The sequence below is a fragment of the Alligator sinensis genome, unplaced genomic scaffold (genome assembly GCF_000455745.1).
Source record: "Alligator sinensis unplaced genomic scaffold, ASM45574v1 scaffold235_1, whole genome shotgun sequence".
Taxonomy (NCBI): domain Eukaryota; kingdom Metazoa; phylum Chordata; order Crocodylia; family Alligatoridae; genus Alligator; species Alligator sinensis.
The window spans coordinates 2317844-2333202 of NW_005842042.1; the positions used below are offsets into that span (position 1 = coordinate 2317844).

Below are 15359 nucleotides of genomic sequence, written 5' to 3' on the forward strand. Positions count from 1 at the left end.
CCCAGACAGCCTGCCCTGCAGCCCATGGAGCAGCAAGACTGTGTCCTGCTACAAAGCACTTAATGTTTTGAAGTGAAGCCAAATGTTGAGGGTCCTGGCAGACCTTGTGAGTCTCTGACTTTGTGAGTTCCCAGTGTTTCTCCTCAAGTTTGGTTTCTGGGCGGAAGGGAGTATCTGTTGTGTGCCATCTGAAAGCGTGAAGGCTTTTAACCAAAGTGAAACCACATACATACTAAGCACTTTGTTTTCATTGTAAGACCTTTATATCTTCAAGGAAACCTCTGATTTCTAGTCCCTTCCTATGAGAGAGCTCCTTTCAGCCCTACTTCTTGTTCAAACCATGTGACTGCTGAAAGGTATCGGTAAAACGTTGACTTTGGAGGTGCAACAGAACAGCCCCATTTATGAGGGGGTCTGGTCCTAAACTCCTTCTCCACATACATAGGCAAGAGCTTTCTGTGAAAGCAGATCCAGGAACGCCAAGGGAACCAAGTTAGAGCAGTGCTATTCAGCTGGTGTGAAATGATCTGGATCCAGCCCTATGCACAGCAGCCACATGCAGCTGTTTCTGAAAGCTAGACTCACTCCTATGGGCATGTTTAGCTCTTCAAGGGGCAGGCTGTGACCCACCCTGCCTGTTGAGCACTTCTCATGCAAATAGGCCTATTGAAGACAGCAGGGACTACAGAAGTGTTGCCTCAAAAGGGAGCAACACCCCAGGTATTATAGCAAATTGTGCATAATAGCTCCTTGAGGTTTCTCTTGTTTATAATAGCTCCTCATGTGGAGGCACAAGTGGCTCTGGGCAGCAGGTCTCTCTCTACTTTTCCTGTGTGGTATAATTGGCGACACATTTGCAGTTCTAGCCACTGACTGTCAGTTGGTGCATCTTTGGTGTTGAACTGCTCAATGAGGCTTCACTACACTTGTTCCTATCTTCTGTGTTTATGTTACACTAGCCCCTTGAAGCCCTGGCCAGGATCAAAGGCCTCTTGTGCCAGGCTGCATACAATCACAGGCTTATCCCCAAAGGCTGCACCATCCAAATGGACACAGCAAAGGGTTTGAAGTGGAGAAGGAGAGGCAGAAAGAGTGGATATAATAGCCTATAATTATTCTCTGTAGACCACACTGCTCCTTGCTTTGATGAGTACCTAGTTCAAAAGCATTGAGAGGGTATATAGCATTTACAAAGAAGGCAGGGCAGGGTGGCACCTTATAGATTAACTCAAACAAGTTAGTCTATAAACCCCCTTGCCTTGCCTTCTGCCTAATGTCAGACTATCATGCCTAACTACCTCTCCTTTGCAAAAAAGATTGACATCTAGGTTTGAACCCAACTGGTGTTTTAGCAATACACAGAAATATTGCACAAGATTTCAAGGAAAGCAGCAAAGCAAAAAAGTATGTGATCGTTTGGAGCAAGAGGAAGGAAATGGATCAGCAGAATATAATGGCCTCAGACATGATGGCATTTCCTTGTCACCTCTCCAGTCCCATTGCTAAGTTTTAATAATGTCTCTACCCACAATTATTTTTATGCAGTGCTCTGGAGAGTGTCTGCAGTAGAGAAGGGGGTGGTGTTATTAGCATTCAGCAAGCTTATTTTAAAGGTAGGAAAAATGGCATGTGCAGAAAGCTGCTCGGAAGGATGCTGATACCTTGAGGTTGGCCACTCCCTGTATTCTTGCTAAGCTTTCAACTCAACGTTTGCACTGGTTGCTAACTGAGCTGATTCTTTCTCTTAATTCACACCTTAGTAAACTGGTTGTCATAACAGGACCTGAGTCTAAGTGGTTTAGCTGCAGACACAAGCTTGGGGAACAGCTGAATCACTATGGTCTCTTATGCAGTTAATCCCTCTGACCCCAGGGTTTTCCTAGGTATTGTGCTTCCAGGAATAAAGATAAATTGAAAGGAAATAGCTTGAATGGAAGAGCAGAGCAGTTGAAAGCTCCACCAGCACTGAAACACATATGGAGGGGAACTGGGAGAGGGTTGAACGGTACTTGATGTACCAGTGTAAAAGGCAAGTTGGAGGTAGTCTGGTGGCCAACAGTGGCAGGGTCTAATGCAGGGTCTAGTGTGCTTGGGAGATCTTGTGGCTGGAAACTCAGGGTCCTTTGAGCTGTCTTACAGACCAGAGTCTTCATGTGGCTCGCCTACAAAGTTCCTTTCAACAGAGACGAATACGGTACTATTCAGGCTCTTTGGTGCAGGTGTAACACACTGCAGAATGTGTTAACTGTCACCTTCTGCGTGGCTTGCGGGGGAGATGCACCAATTATGGCCCCAGCTAAAGAGCTTGAGCTTTTAGCTCTGGGGGCGTGCGGTTCCACACCTGAAGTTTTGGCCAAGATGTTGCCATGGTTATGATGACACCGGCCTTGGGTTCTGTTTTTAGCCAGGGTTTTCACCCTGGCTTCTGTGTTTGAGCTAAAGCTGTATGTGTGATTTCCAAGCGCTGTTCAGATTCTCATAAACAAACTACCCACCCGTTATGCATCGTGTTGTCTAGTATTGACTGGTTTGGTTCAAAGCTGAGTTTGCTTAAATTCCAGGTGAGCACAACAAGTTTGGTTGTGAATGTATGTAGCATGGGAAGCATCTGTCCTTCTCAAATGCCTTTCAAGGAAAAGCTTATCTGCTTGCTTAACAGAAAAGTCTAATCTCTTTTTAGTCGCCCAGATAATGGTGGTGACCATAACAGCGGAGGAGGATCAGTGATGGGTGTTAGCTGTTCCGATAGGGAGTGTGATCCTCACATGGTATGGGCTGTGATAACACAGATGTCTCATGCTTTCAGATAAAGCTGTCTCTGTGATTCATAGCCCAGCAGAAGAGGAAGAATTTCTTGTGATGGTCACTACTACCTTCTTCCTAATGTTTGTCAGCTCCCAAAGGCCTTGGCCTGTATGTGGCTATATTACTTAATTTGTATTATCACAATCAGTGCTAATGTGCTGTTGGCTGTGCTCTGGGGAGTGTTCAGGCAACTGACAAAAGAGATTTCCAAGAACGAGGTAAAAGGGCTCCTTTTTATAGTTTATGTAACTTGCATCTGAGCATCTAAGAGTATTTACAGGCATTATTGAATACAGCCTCAGAACGCCCCTTCTTGGGAGGTAGAGGTGATGTTCCTATTTTACCCATACATAACCAAGGACACAGAAGCTAAGTGGATCTAATGTGGCCAGAAATGAAGTGTTAGGTGTGCCTGCAGATTGTATTGTCCAATATTTTACAAGTTAAGACCCTGTTTTCTGCTGTTTAGAACTGTTCCTGCCTTGAACCATCTGTTTATGCTCACATAGAAAGAAATGCAGTACTCAAAAGTTAGCAAATACTCACATTAAGAGTATTTGTGCAACCTAAACAAAGCCTCTTGTGTTTATGCTTTATGATACAGTCTTTTTATTCCAGGATCACATGCTATGTTTCTCATGGGACCTCTGCCCCATTCATTGATTAATGCTTTATGGATGAATCCGGCTTGGGTACTGAAGGAGATTTTTTTCTATAGCCTGCCTATTTGTTGTTGAGCTTGGAAAGTAGAGAGTAAGTCAAGGACCACAGAAAGATGAAGGATGACGTCTGATACCTTCCCTGAGAACTGAATTCTACCCCAGCCTGTATCATAGTCTTTAACTGGTGCTGAGCAAATTGCTTCAACAAAACTGTTCACTCAGTGCACAGGTTCATTTTCAGGGTGCCCGGAGACACCGAGGTTTGGTTTTTTTGCAGAAGTGCTGAGCACTCGCAGCTGAAGTCAGTGGGTGCCATGCAAGTACTGTATAACATTAGGTGCTCTGAAACACCAAGTCCAAGGCTTCTCAACCTCTGAATTATGGATTTTTTTTCTCTATCTTAATCTCTCCAGGTCTTGATATTGTCTGTCTGTAAAATAGAGATAATACTGCTCCCTCTCCTCCCATGAGCAATATTCAAGGGTCTCACTCTTCTCTGGGTCAGACTGATCACCACACTTGAGATTGGGAAGGAATTTTACCCACAGTCATATTGGCATAGGGAGAGGGCAGAGGAAGGTTTGCTCTTCCTCTATAGCAGTGGCTGTGGCCCCCTTCCTTGGATCTCTACATTGTATTTTAACAGGCTGCTTTCTGTCCTTGAAGCAACAAATCATTGACTGTGCTCTCACCCCCTGCTTTACCTGTGGCAGGTAAGGGTGCTCTTGGTGTGTTGGGGAAGCGTGTCCAGTGGCTGAGAGAGAGGACTGTTCATGCACACTTGTATAGGATGGTTTGCATAGGGATGTTCCTGCCTCAGTCAGGGAGTTGGATCAACTAGATGGCCTCCCAGGGTCCTTTCCTGCTCTACTTTTTTATTCTACCATGTGTCTGACTCAAACTGCTTTGCAAACCTCAGCCCTACTGTCCGGTGGGCTGCTCACTCCCTGTTGAGATCTGCCATTGGGATCTGGTGTTCCTGTTGCTTCCCATAAAGCAACTCCTTCCCGAGACGTTGTGACACGGATCAGCCATTGGCAGTGTGGCCTGCTACAAAGCTCAGGGAGCCTCTTCAGAATGAAACCAGCCTCAACGTCTTCATGCCAGAAATGTGAGTGCTGTATGAGAAGTGAAAAACCACAACCGTCTTCCTATGAGGTGACTCCAGTATTGAATAGGCTGTGATTGTTCTTGAGAACCTTGTGTCCCTTCCTCCATCCCTCACCGTGCAGCTCTTACAGTGCCCCCACATCCGCATAATTACTAATGACACTGACTACAGATGCGGTGAGGCAGGAAACTTCACTGGGCCTCCTGTTCTTGCTCTCAGAGCAGCTCTCCCTCTACTGTGGCAAGCTCCTCTGTGAGCCCCTCTGTACCTTCTGAGAGAAGAGTACAATGGAGAGCGAGGCTTCCCTCTGACTAGAGTGCATAGCCTGCCTTTCCAGGCAGAGTGAAATGGTTGAAGCATCCCAGGCAGGGAACTTTGCCATCAAACCCCATCGCAGGATTCCAGCCAGGAGTTGTCTCCAGCCCACCTCTGCAGCTGGGATCTGGCTGGTGCCAGAAGGGGATCTGAAAGCAGTAGAGTGTTAATTGTCGTCAGGGGCTGAGGTCTCTTCCACCAGTCCTTGCTGGTGTCCTTTGCATCAAAACTAAAACAGTGCAGAGGAAGGAGAGTTGCCCCATCCCCTGGACATCACTCTTGTGCCCCCTTATTGTTGCGGTGCAAAGGGAAGCAAAGCCTTACTCCCGGTCCTACCACAGCCCAGTGCCCTCTCCTGGTCATCCCAGAACTCCAGCCCACAGAACTGCATCACACCACACCATTGTGTAGCACCATGTATTTTCCTTGTAACAACTAGTTCAGCTCTCTCAATGCCCCTGTGTGGAGTGTGTTAGTATTTTGATCCCATTTTACAGTAGTTGAGAGAAGGGATACAGCTAGAGCAGGTCACAGGACTAGGAGTAGAGGTAAGGACTCCTAAATCCCAGCCTGCTGTTCTGGTGACCAGCTATTCGAGGCAAATCAGTTGATCACTTTCTGCCCCTGCAGACAGCCTGGTTTCTCCATATAGACTGCATGTGGCTGAGGAGACTCATTTTGGACTAGTCTCATCTTTTCAAGTCCTGAACCAGTTTTCCAGGTCAGGGTAGAGTTTTTCTTTTGGCAGGGTGTGGTACCTGGTGCAGATGGTACAGAACCGTTCTCTCCAGTCCTCATAGAGCTTCACCTTGTGCGTCTTCTTCCACTCAAAGAACTGTCTGTAGCGGCTGGCATTCATGCTCTTAATAAAGCTGGCCAGCTCCTGCATGGACCCAAAGTCCTCAACATGAATGAAGGAATCTGCAGGGATGAACTTCTCATAGTTGGCTCTGGGAGGCCCCAGCACCACGGGCACTGTACCAGCTAGCAAGGCATTTCTCCACAGCTTCTCAGTGATGTAGTCCTGGTGGATGGAGTTCTCAAAGGCCAGGTAGAACTTGTATTGGGAAGTGGTGGCTAAGAGGCAGGTCTCACACAGTGGCTTCTTACTGGCCTTCCCAAATATGTCCACGTGGAGGTGTCTGGACAGATTTTTGTAGACCTGTGCTCTTTTCTGGCTATGGTGGTAGTTGCTAATGACCCAGGACACCAAACCAGTCTTGTCTGGGATGTTCACACTAGTTGATGAGTGGAGCATGAGCTCCCCATATGGAATGAAGATGTCAGAGTCTTGTCTGTATGTCATGACCCAATTGAAGATATCCTTCCAGCCAGCCATTGCCCGAGTGTGTGGGGGGGACTCAAGGGTCACCCACACCCATTTTTGTAAAGGAATACTTCTTTCCTTGGGAAAATTGGCCCTGCCCCGCTGCAGCTCCTGGTGATGGAACACGACAACATCTGCCCGGTCAAAGAGCCCACGGTCATCAGTCAGCTGGCAACCCTGAATGCTGTAGAGGTCTGCACAGATGTCACCACTAAGGTTCAGAGTCTGATGGAAGGGCCAATCCCAGACCAAGAGTGTCAGTGGTGCAATGGATGTGGGGACTTTGGCAGGCATCTCAAAGTGGTAAATGAAGGATTTTAAATTCCAGAGAGTGGTTGCAAATAGCCCTGCAGTGACTAAGGTCTTCAGACTAGGCACACTGGAAAATTGCATCACTAACAGCACCTGGTGGCCCAAGCTGGGGCTGGGTTGGTTGATTTTTCTTCTTGTGCAGGTTTTTGGCTTCATATCCCCTGGGATAGAGAAAATGGTTGATCAAAACTAACCCCCAGAGTATAACAGTGTACCTTCCACAGTGCCCTTGTCTTAAGGTGCAGGTGTCTAAGCATTTCAGTGGGGTGGGAGGAAATTCAGTGGGTTATTGGGAAAACAACTGTGCTTCCAAGTTAGGGTGGAAGGAGAGAAGTGCCAATGGTATGAATGCAGCTGGAGTCCGTGCATTATCTGCTGTATGTGGGCAGTGATGTTTGTAACTGGGCTTGCAGGACTTTTGGTGCATTCTGAAGGCAGCCAACCACACTGCCACAGCCTGGTGCTGCTTCGAGGGGGCCCTGCCTAGGGGAATGAGACTTTGGGGGAGGGGGAGGTTAGAGCTGGGTGGCACTTCAGACTCAAAGGAAGAGACTGGGCAATGCCCAGGGGAAGGAGAGGGGGGCTGCAGTCTAGGAGCTGAGACGGGAGGTTTGAGCACTAGAGACACTGCCATGTATAGAGCTGGTTTCATCGCTGTGTTGCTTGGGGGTTGAGTGGCACACAGTGGACGTGGCAGTGCCTGGTTGAGCCGTACACTCTATAGACCTGGTAGCTGGGCCCAGGGGATGGTCTACAGCACCTGAGTCTCCTGTGCAGTTTCTGTCCAGCTTCAAAGCTCATGGTTCTTCTACAACAGCCCTGGCCTGAGCGCCACAGGAAACCACCTCTCCTCTCTCCCCCTCCCCCACCCCCACCGGTCTGATCCTTCCTGCCTGCAGCCTCCCCATGAAAATCCCCAAGGGTGACCTGGTAGAAACCACACCGTAGCTGATGCTATTATTGCAAGCGACCTTTGAGCAGGGGTCTAGCTGCAGAGCTGGTTTGGGGGATGTTGTGCTGCTGCAAAGGCTTTCTGAGTTGAGGGGAGGTGCTGCAGGCAGGCAAAACCTCTGTACTTCAGAGCTGGTTGTCTCAAGCAGAGCACCCAGAGTCAGAGGCAGCTTTTGACCTTGGCTGTTGTTTTGACCTTCAGGTCAGACTATTTAACCTCATATTTGGTTAATTCTGCACACAGCAGCCCCAACACTCATCACCCTTCAAGGTAAAGCAGTGATTTTGGGAACACACCTGTGCCACCCCCAATGAGTACTCGCACACCCCTTTACACGTGGTGATCTCTATGCACTTTACCCATGCTGGATGAGCAGCCCATGATGCTGGCATGCACAACAGGGGGAAATGCAAATATAAAGAGTGGAAAAAATCTTATCTAAGGTAATGGTGCATATCAGTGATGGAGCTGGGCACAGACCCAGGATCCTTGTACCCGGGCCTGTGACCTTGATAGTTCCAAACTTGGTTGAGAGAAGCCTGATTATGATGGAAAAAAAAATGGACTGAGATGAGGTAGGGAAGAGTGGGGGAAAGGGAGTGAGGAAACATGGGCAAAAGAGTATGTGCCAGCTAGAGAGCACTTTTCTTCAGAGCTGGATGGGAAGCCAAGATCCTTGAGTCACAATGTTCCTTGACTGTCTGCAAGTGCCTATGGGTACCTATACACGCGACAGACCTCGGCTCTGATCCGACCTGTGCTAATTGGCATGTGTTGGAGCCAACTTGATTAATCAAGTCTGCTGTGAGTCTGCTGGAGCGTGCTAATTAGCACACTCCAGCAGCCTCCGCGTCACGTGTATTCAGCATCCCCACATTTCAAAGTGTCAGCGGGGGGGTTTTGACTAAAGCTTGTTGTACCATTCTGAAGTGCAGGACACTGAATACATGTGATGCTGTGGGTGCTTTAATTAGAGCAGCTCTCAGAGCCACTCTAATTAAAGTGTCCCCTCCCCCCAAAGCACTTGTATAGATGCTCTATGACACCTACTTGCAAGGTATGCATCTAGCCTCCCTCCAGTGCTGGCCTGCAAACAAGCTGGCAACCTATTACTGCTACCAGTTAATACTTTAGCTCAAATGGCAAAGATATGTATGCTGGGCTTCTAGATGCCAACTCTGATGATATGCACCCTAGGGAGGACACATGATGCCACCCAATGTCATTTGTCTATTATCAGTTTGCTGCTTTAACACAGAAAATCACAAATGAATACCGCTATGTTAGGAGGCTGTTATTGGGGCTGCAAAACCAAGCATTCAAAAGCTGGAAATGCCAGAATTCTGCTTTCTCATGCAGCCTTCATTCATCACCCCTGTCATCTGCAATGAGGTATGGTCTTTACATTTTGTAATGTTTTTCCCACAGGACCCCTGCCTCGCCTACAGCGGTACATACAGCAGGCAGTACTTTGAGGGTGAATCAGAAGGAAACTGTAGGTCACTTGACATGTTTGTGCAGCAGGGACAGTGAGAAAAGAAAAGAAGGCCCTGTGACCACAACAATGCCACTCCAGCTCAAGGTGGGATTTGTGAAATGAATCAATAACTGTGAAGCCCTCGGACTGTTTGCTCAAAAGGAACATAGAAAAAAGTGTGTGATGCTGGTTAAGACACTGAAAAACCAAACTGTTCTCAGGTGGTCACTCACTGTGCATTCCTCACCCTCTGGATGCCGAAGGTGAGATGCCTTTGCCTAGGGTCTGACTTGCCGTAGTGCTGAGCACTTGCAGCTGCAGTCAGAGTCGATGGGTGCTATGCATTAAACAGATCAAGTATTACGTGCTAGGTGTTCTGAAACATCATGGGCATTGGAAATTGAGCCCTCCATAGTGAGGCATGTTAGGGTTTGACTATAATCTCTCTGGGCCTCAGTTCTCCATCTGTAAATGGGGGATAATACCACTCCTTTCTCTCCAGGAGAGACTTATAAAATTCATTAGGTACTGTGAAGCCCTCAGACTTTTATCTCATAAGGACTGTAGAAAAGTGGGAGGAAATTCATAATTCTGTCTCCAGAGTAAGTTCTGAGTGGCATAAAGTCCCCCACGCTGACCAATGGGGAGAAAGCACAGTGTGCCCTTTTTATGCCAAGAAGGCTAACTGCATACTGGGCTGCATTAGTAGAAGCTTTGCCAGCAGATTGAAGGAAGTAATTATTCCCTTCTATTCAACACTGGTAAGGCCACATCTGGAGTACTGTGTTCAGTTTTGGACCCCCAATATAGAAAGGATGTGGACAAATGGGCGAGTCCAGTGAAGGGCAACGAAAATGGTTAGGGGGCTGGGGCATATGACTTCTGAGGAGAGGCTGAGGGAACTGGGGTTATTTAGTTTGCAGAAGAGAAGACCGAGGTGGGATTTGATAGCAGCCTTCAACTACCTGAAGGGGGGTTCCAAAGATGGAGCTAGACTTTTCTCAGTGGTGCAGATGACAGAACAAGGAGCAACAGTTTCAAGTTGCAACAAGGGAATTTAGGTTGAATATTAGGAAACACTTTCTCACTAGGAGTGTGATGAAGCACTGGAATAGGCCAGAGAGGTGGTAGAATCTCCATCCTTGGAAGTTTTTAATGCTTGGCTTGACAAAACCCTGGCTGGACTGATCTAGTTGGGGATGGTCCTGCTTTGAGCAGAGGGTTGGACTAGATGACCTCCTTAGGTCCCTTCCAACTTTCATTTTCTATGATAAAACATTGAGTAGCTGCTCATTCAGTGATCACTATTTACTCTGTGAGTTAGCAGTACAAAGGGACAGGTATAATTATCTCAGTGTTTCTGCTGAAAAAGTCTCTGCCTCCCACTCACAAACCTGGGAAGTGAAACTACATTGTCTTTGTGCTTGTGGAAAGCAGTGCCGCTCCTCCCCACTCCCCCTGCCCGTGCACACAAACAATAAATCCAAGGTTTTAAAATTAAGAAACTTTTATTTGGGGAGAGAAGGGGAAACCAGGTTATTAGAATGACTACACTAAATCAACCCACTCTCAGAGTCGCTTGGCAATAGCTTCTTCTCATGACTGAGTGGCTAATGAGGTAGTTAGCTATGCTGTTATGCCCTTCACCAACAGGGCTCAACATAGTGCTCCTTGCTTTTCTAGAGCTTCAAGCCACCAGTGTATGACCACAGTGAATGAGGCAAGGGCCTCTGGACTCACTGGTATGTAGTGGTCTAGTTAAATACTGGCTCCATTATGCTTCTGCAGAATGGGAAGCAAATTTAGCCTGATAGCAAACATAATTCTAGCATTCCCAGCCTCTGAGCGCTTAACTTCACAGCCTTAGTGAGGTGTCTTTAATAGACTTTGTTTTCCATGAAATATGTAGACATATCTGGGGATTTCTCAGAGGAAGAGAAACGGTTTGTCTTCTGTTTCTACTGCCCTTCCCTCCTTGCATTTATCCCAGACTCTTCCTCCTTTCCCAGATTTACTTCACTCCCAACAATCCTGTATTCATTTAACTTCTTGAAACTTTGCACTTTTACAGAAAGGCAAGGGCTTGACACTGTATACACAAACTTGCAGACATCATAGGGCTGGCTGGGTAATTAGGTCAGTTATCTCATCTCCCTATACTGCTGTTAACAAGGATGTTATCTCTGAAGACAACACATTCTCCCTATGCCTGAAAAATGGTGTTTGTGCCCAAAAGCTGGCAACAAATAATTTTTCCAACTATTTAGTTGGTCTAATAAAAGATATCATATCTACCTAAAGAACCTTGTCTGCCTTTGATCTCCGGAGACACAAATCCACAGTTTGAGAGCTGAAACTAAGCATCACAGGGATGCTTAATGGGATCTTCTAAAGTAAACTGAGCACCGAGTCCCACTGGGTAGAGCGGTTTTCTTTAATCTTTACTAATCTATAGAGGAGCCTCTAGGAACCCCATAAGATTGGACCCCTAATATAGTCCAACTGAGCACCGAGTCCCACTGGGTAGAGCGGTTTTCTTTAATCTTTACTAATCTATAGAGTAAACTAATCTATAGAGTATAAACATTCTTTATATGTTTATTTTATTAAAGCATCTTAACAAAAAGAATAAAAATGTATGATTAAATAAAACATGGTTTAAATAAAAAAAAAAACAACTTTTTAAATTTAAAAATAAATTGTTAATTTTTATCCACCCTGGCCAGAACCATGCCTAGTGAGGATGTAGTTGTACTAATAGAAAAAGGCCTCATACCAGTATAGCTCATTTCCCTTCACATTTGGCATTTCACTCTTCCGCCGTGCTGAAAGCACTTGCTGCCTGTCTAGACAAGCACTTAGAATTCAGAATTTGCCAAGCACATCTGTGATTTGCTTAACTGTACAGAAAGCCCCATGGTCTCCCATCCTATCCTCTAAGAGTTCATTCCATAAAATACACCTACATGTCCAGCCTCCTGGAATTACAGCGATAAAATGCAATGGGATCTGGAATAAAAATAAAGGTGGCAGCAGGAAGTGGCTGGGCTTCTATTCCTTGGCAATGTCTGAGTGGGTTTCTGTACTTGTGCTGAACACTTATTCTTAAATGTTCCCTAGGTTTTGCTAAATCTCTTCCCATCTGCAGCTTCTGGCATGTTAAATTAGTTTAAACTTTGCCCATGTGAGGACCAGATTTTTCAAAAGGGCTCATAGCCCATTTTCTAAGTGCTCAAGCACCAACAATCAAGGGCAGGTTTTCAGCAGCCAATATGCACCCAAGGTGCTGAATATCCTGGGAAATCAAGCTTTGCAGGGTAAATGAGTTTAAAAAATCCTTAAGTAACTTAGTTCTAAGTGACTAAATTGCGATTCAGATTGGAGGCACTTGACTCAATGCCCCAGGAGGCTCCTTCCAAGTCCTATGTAAGTCACTTAGAGCCCCTTTCAGATGTTTGCTTTTTCATCCTTTCTGATTGATATGGAACACATCTTTTAAAGGCCACTAGGACAGCTTTGGATTGTCTCCCTAGCTTGGGAGAGAAGCTGCTACCATCACTTTCCATCTCCCAGCCCTTCCTTTCTCATTCCGAGTTAGCACTGTTCATTGTGCTACCTGGAACTGGGGTCAGCAAAGCTTACAATCTGAGGAGGTGAGAGCTGGGAGCTCTGTCACTGGGTCAGATCCTTAAGTCACAACTCCCTGATCCTGGCTGAGTAGGTGTCTGCTTTAGCTGCTCAGAAGTTGGACCAACAAATTGAAATCATGCTTGGAAGCTTAGCCCATGCTGGCCAAGCTTCCCAAAAGCAGGGATGGAGACATGTCATCTCATCCCTGTCCAAGACCCTGCTAGTCCTTAGACAATAAGGATTGCTTATCTCAAAAGCCAAATGCTGGTGTTTCCAATTCCTGCTTCTCATTTTGTCTTTTTATCCTAAGATTGAAATAAAAAACCACAAATAAAACTTTCTTTTTAAAAGGTCCAATTAGAAAATGTCACCGCTAAGCTGCAATGTGCATTCTCTTCTATTAAAATTGCACTACAGGGTGATCTCATTTAATGTAGTGCTAGGCACTGGCAGCCTGCCAGCATGAGCCCAGCAGGGGAGAGACCCTATCAGGTCAACAGGATCTACCATAACTTTACAAGGAAGACAGCCTCTAACCCCCTGAGTCTCCAAAGCCCTGACATCTGTTTGTTTGACTGCAGTGTTTCAGCTGTGACTCTAGCATTGCTTGATAACAAGCACTGGCATGAACTCAAGACCTACCTTGTGTTCAGCAGTGCATCCTGGATGGTTATTCCTTCTTTTCCCCCTTGCCGGCTCAGCAGAGCTGCAGAACCCAGCCCCAGGCGACACTCTGAGCAGTGACTATGGTCACTTTATAGCTTCTGCTTTTTTGTGGTTTCACCTTCTTTTCCCCCTCCCACAAACTTTCTTCTCCCTTCTTTTAGCTGCTGTTTTGAAGAGTTTGTCTTTGTTCTCCCAGCACCTCCTCCAACCCCCAGTACTTCCCTCAACCCCCAGCATATTTCCACTAACTTAGATGCCAGCTCTGAGTCTGAGCGGCAGCAGGATGGATTGACAGCAAGAGAACAGGAGCTGAAATAAGAAGCCTCTTTGCTTCTCTTTCTCAAACGATGTTTTAGAGAAAGAGGAAATCCTTCTCTGGGCTGTGTGCTGCTGATTTATCTGTATACAACTTCAGCTTTTTCACTCCTGCCCACCTAGCCGTTTCTGAAGTGTGGGTGGAGGAGCATTCTCCCTTTTTAAAAATATGTCATGGGCCAGCTCTTGGCTGGCTTGAAAGATGATCTGGACCAGCTGCTGTCCCAGCTCTGAATTGAGGACTTGAGGGTTTCAGTGCCCAAGACAACCCTTTCCACTCTCAGCTAAGCACACTCCACAGCCTTCCAGCCCTGTAGAGCCTTCCAGGCAATTCCTCAATACGGGGATAAACTTTCTAGGTCCCTTTCTTTCTCCCTCATAAAGATGCAGAGGGGGACACAAACCCCTTTACACACCACTTTCAACACTGCTTCTTACTGTGGTCACAGAGTTGCTGCTCCCATCACTTCTTCAGAAAGAGGGGCAGGCAGCAGGGCCGGGGAGAGGACTTGCATGATGCAAACTGGACTGTAGCAGGATCCAGATACTGGGGTTCTTTGGAAGACAACCATGATCTCTTTAGTGCTTCAGGAAGTTTGAGTGGCACCACATGGTAACGCTTTCACTGCTGCTATATCTCTTGCAGGGGGATTTGATAAGGGCAGGCACCAGTGCTGATTCTGGGTCAGGAAATCAGTGGGAGATCTCATCTCAACTATGATCTGCCTCTAAGTACCCTGCTGCCTGAGAGGGGCTCACTGATGTTGAGTGCATAACAGGCAGTGTTATCTTATTTGGAGGAGGGGGAACCCTTTCTTGAGGAGTGGCTTGACTTCCTGAGTTGGGTATGTGCAGTTTGTCTGCAATGAGCCTGCTGCATTTTGCTATTGTCTTGTCCTTTTATAGGCTTCAACAGATAGTCATAGTCTGATCTTCATCTTCTCAGAGCAGCAGAGTTTCTGGATAATGATGGTAATAAACAATACCCAGGTAATATCTTTCATGTTTCAGGGGTGTTCATTGTAGCTGTGTTGGTGTAAGGACATAGGCAGACAAAGTTCTTTGGGTAAATGTGATATCTTTTATTAGACCAACTAAATAGTTGGAAAATTGTTTAGGTTTTTTTTGCAAGATTTGGGGCACAAACACCCTTCTTCGGGTATAGGGAGGGTCTACTTTTGTTTTGTGTTCTCCTGGATGGAGTAGAAGCCAATATGCAAAATGCAGGTCTGTGAAAATGCAAATGTGTGGCAGTGAGGATCAGAGGGAATGGGAGCCCATAGGTGTGGAGAATGTTGACCTGGTGATAGAACGTAGCTGGTAAAATGTAGCTATAGTGGGAGTGGTGGGGATATGTTGGCAGGTTTTACATTTCTTGTCCCAGCATGGTCTGGATTTGTTTGGTGTATTTTGGGTCAAAACAGAACCATCACCATTCCTGGATCTTACACCTGCATCTCCAGAAATGTAATATATCTCATCCAGTATGCTAAGTGTCCTGATGGAAAATATCTGGGAGAAACCAAAGAACAACTGTGTACCAGAACGAATGCACACCAAACATCTATCAAAGATAAACATACCCAATTACCTGTGGGTGCACACTTCTCACAAGACAACTGGTCTCTCTCCAGTCTCTCAGTTCTAATCCTCAAAGAGAATTTACAAGCACCTTTTGTAGATGAGCCTACGAACTTCACTTCATAAATCTACCGGACACAAAAAATCGTGGGCAAAATATAGACATTGGGTTTATGACACTTTATAACTTGCCTGACATCTGATAA

The 15359-nt window shown here is 46.2% G+C and overlaps 1 protein-coding gene across 2 annotated transcripts; it reads right to left on the reverse strand.

Annotated features, from left to right (window-relative positions):
- Nucleotides 1–5302: 5302 nt before the first annotated feature.
- On the reverse strand, nt 5303–14054 carry FUT7 (fucosyltransferase 7). Of its 2 annotated transcripts, none has more exons than XM_025203063.1 (2): nt 14011–14054; nt 5303–6693 (listed from the first exon to the last, which is right to left on the reverse strand). In XM_025203063.1, the coding sequence occupies exon 2, from the start codon at nt 6686–6688 to the stop codon at nt 5591–5593; it is 1098 nt and encodes a 365-aa protein (XP_025058848.1). In that variant the 5' UTR covers nt 6689–6693; nt 14011–14054; the 3' UTR covers nt 5303–5590. The 2 variants fall into 2 exon arrangements, with proteins under 2 accessions (XP_025058848.1, XP_014374970.2); XM_014519484.2 differs by lacking the exon at nt 14011–14054 and adding an exon at nt 13234–13365.
- Nucleotides 14055–15359: the final 1305 nt, after the last annotated feature.

What these genes read in the sequence shown, in the direction of transcription:
- FUT7 (XM_025203063.1), bottom strand. Translation starts at nt 6,688, where the DNA reads ATGAAGCCAAAAACCTGCACAAGAAGAAAAATCAACCAACCCAGCCCC.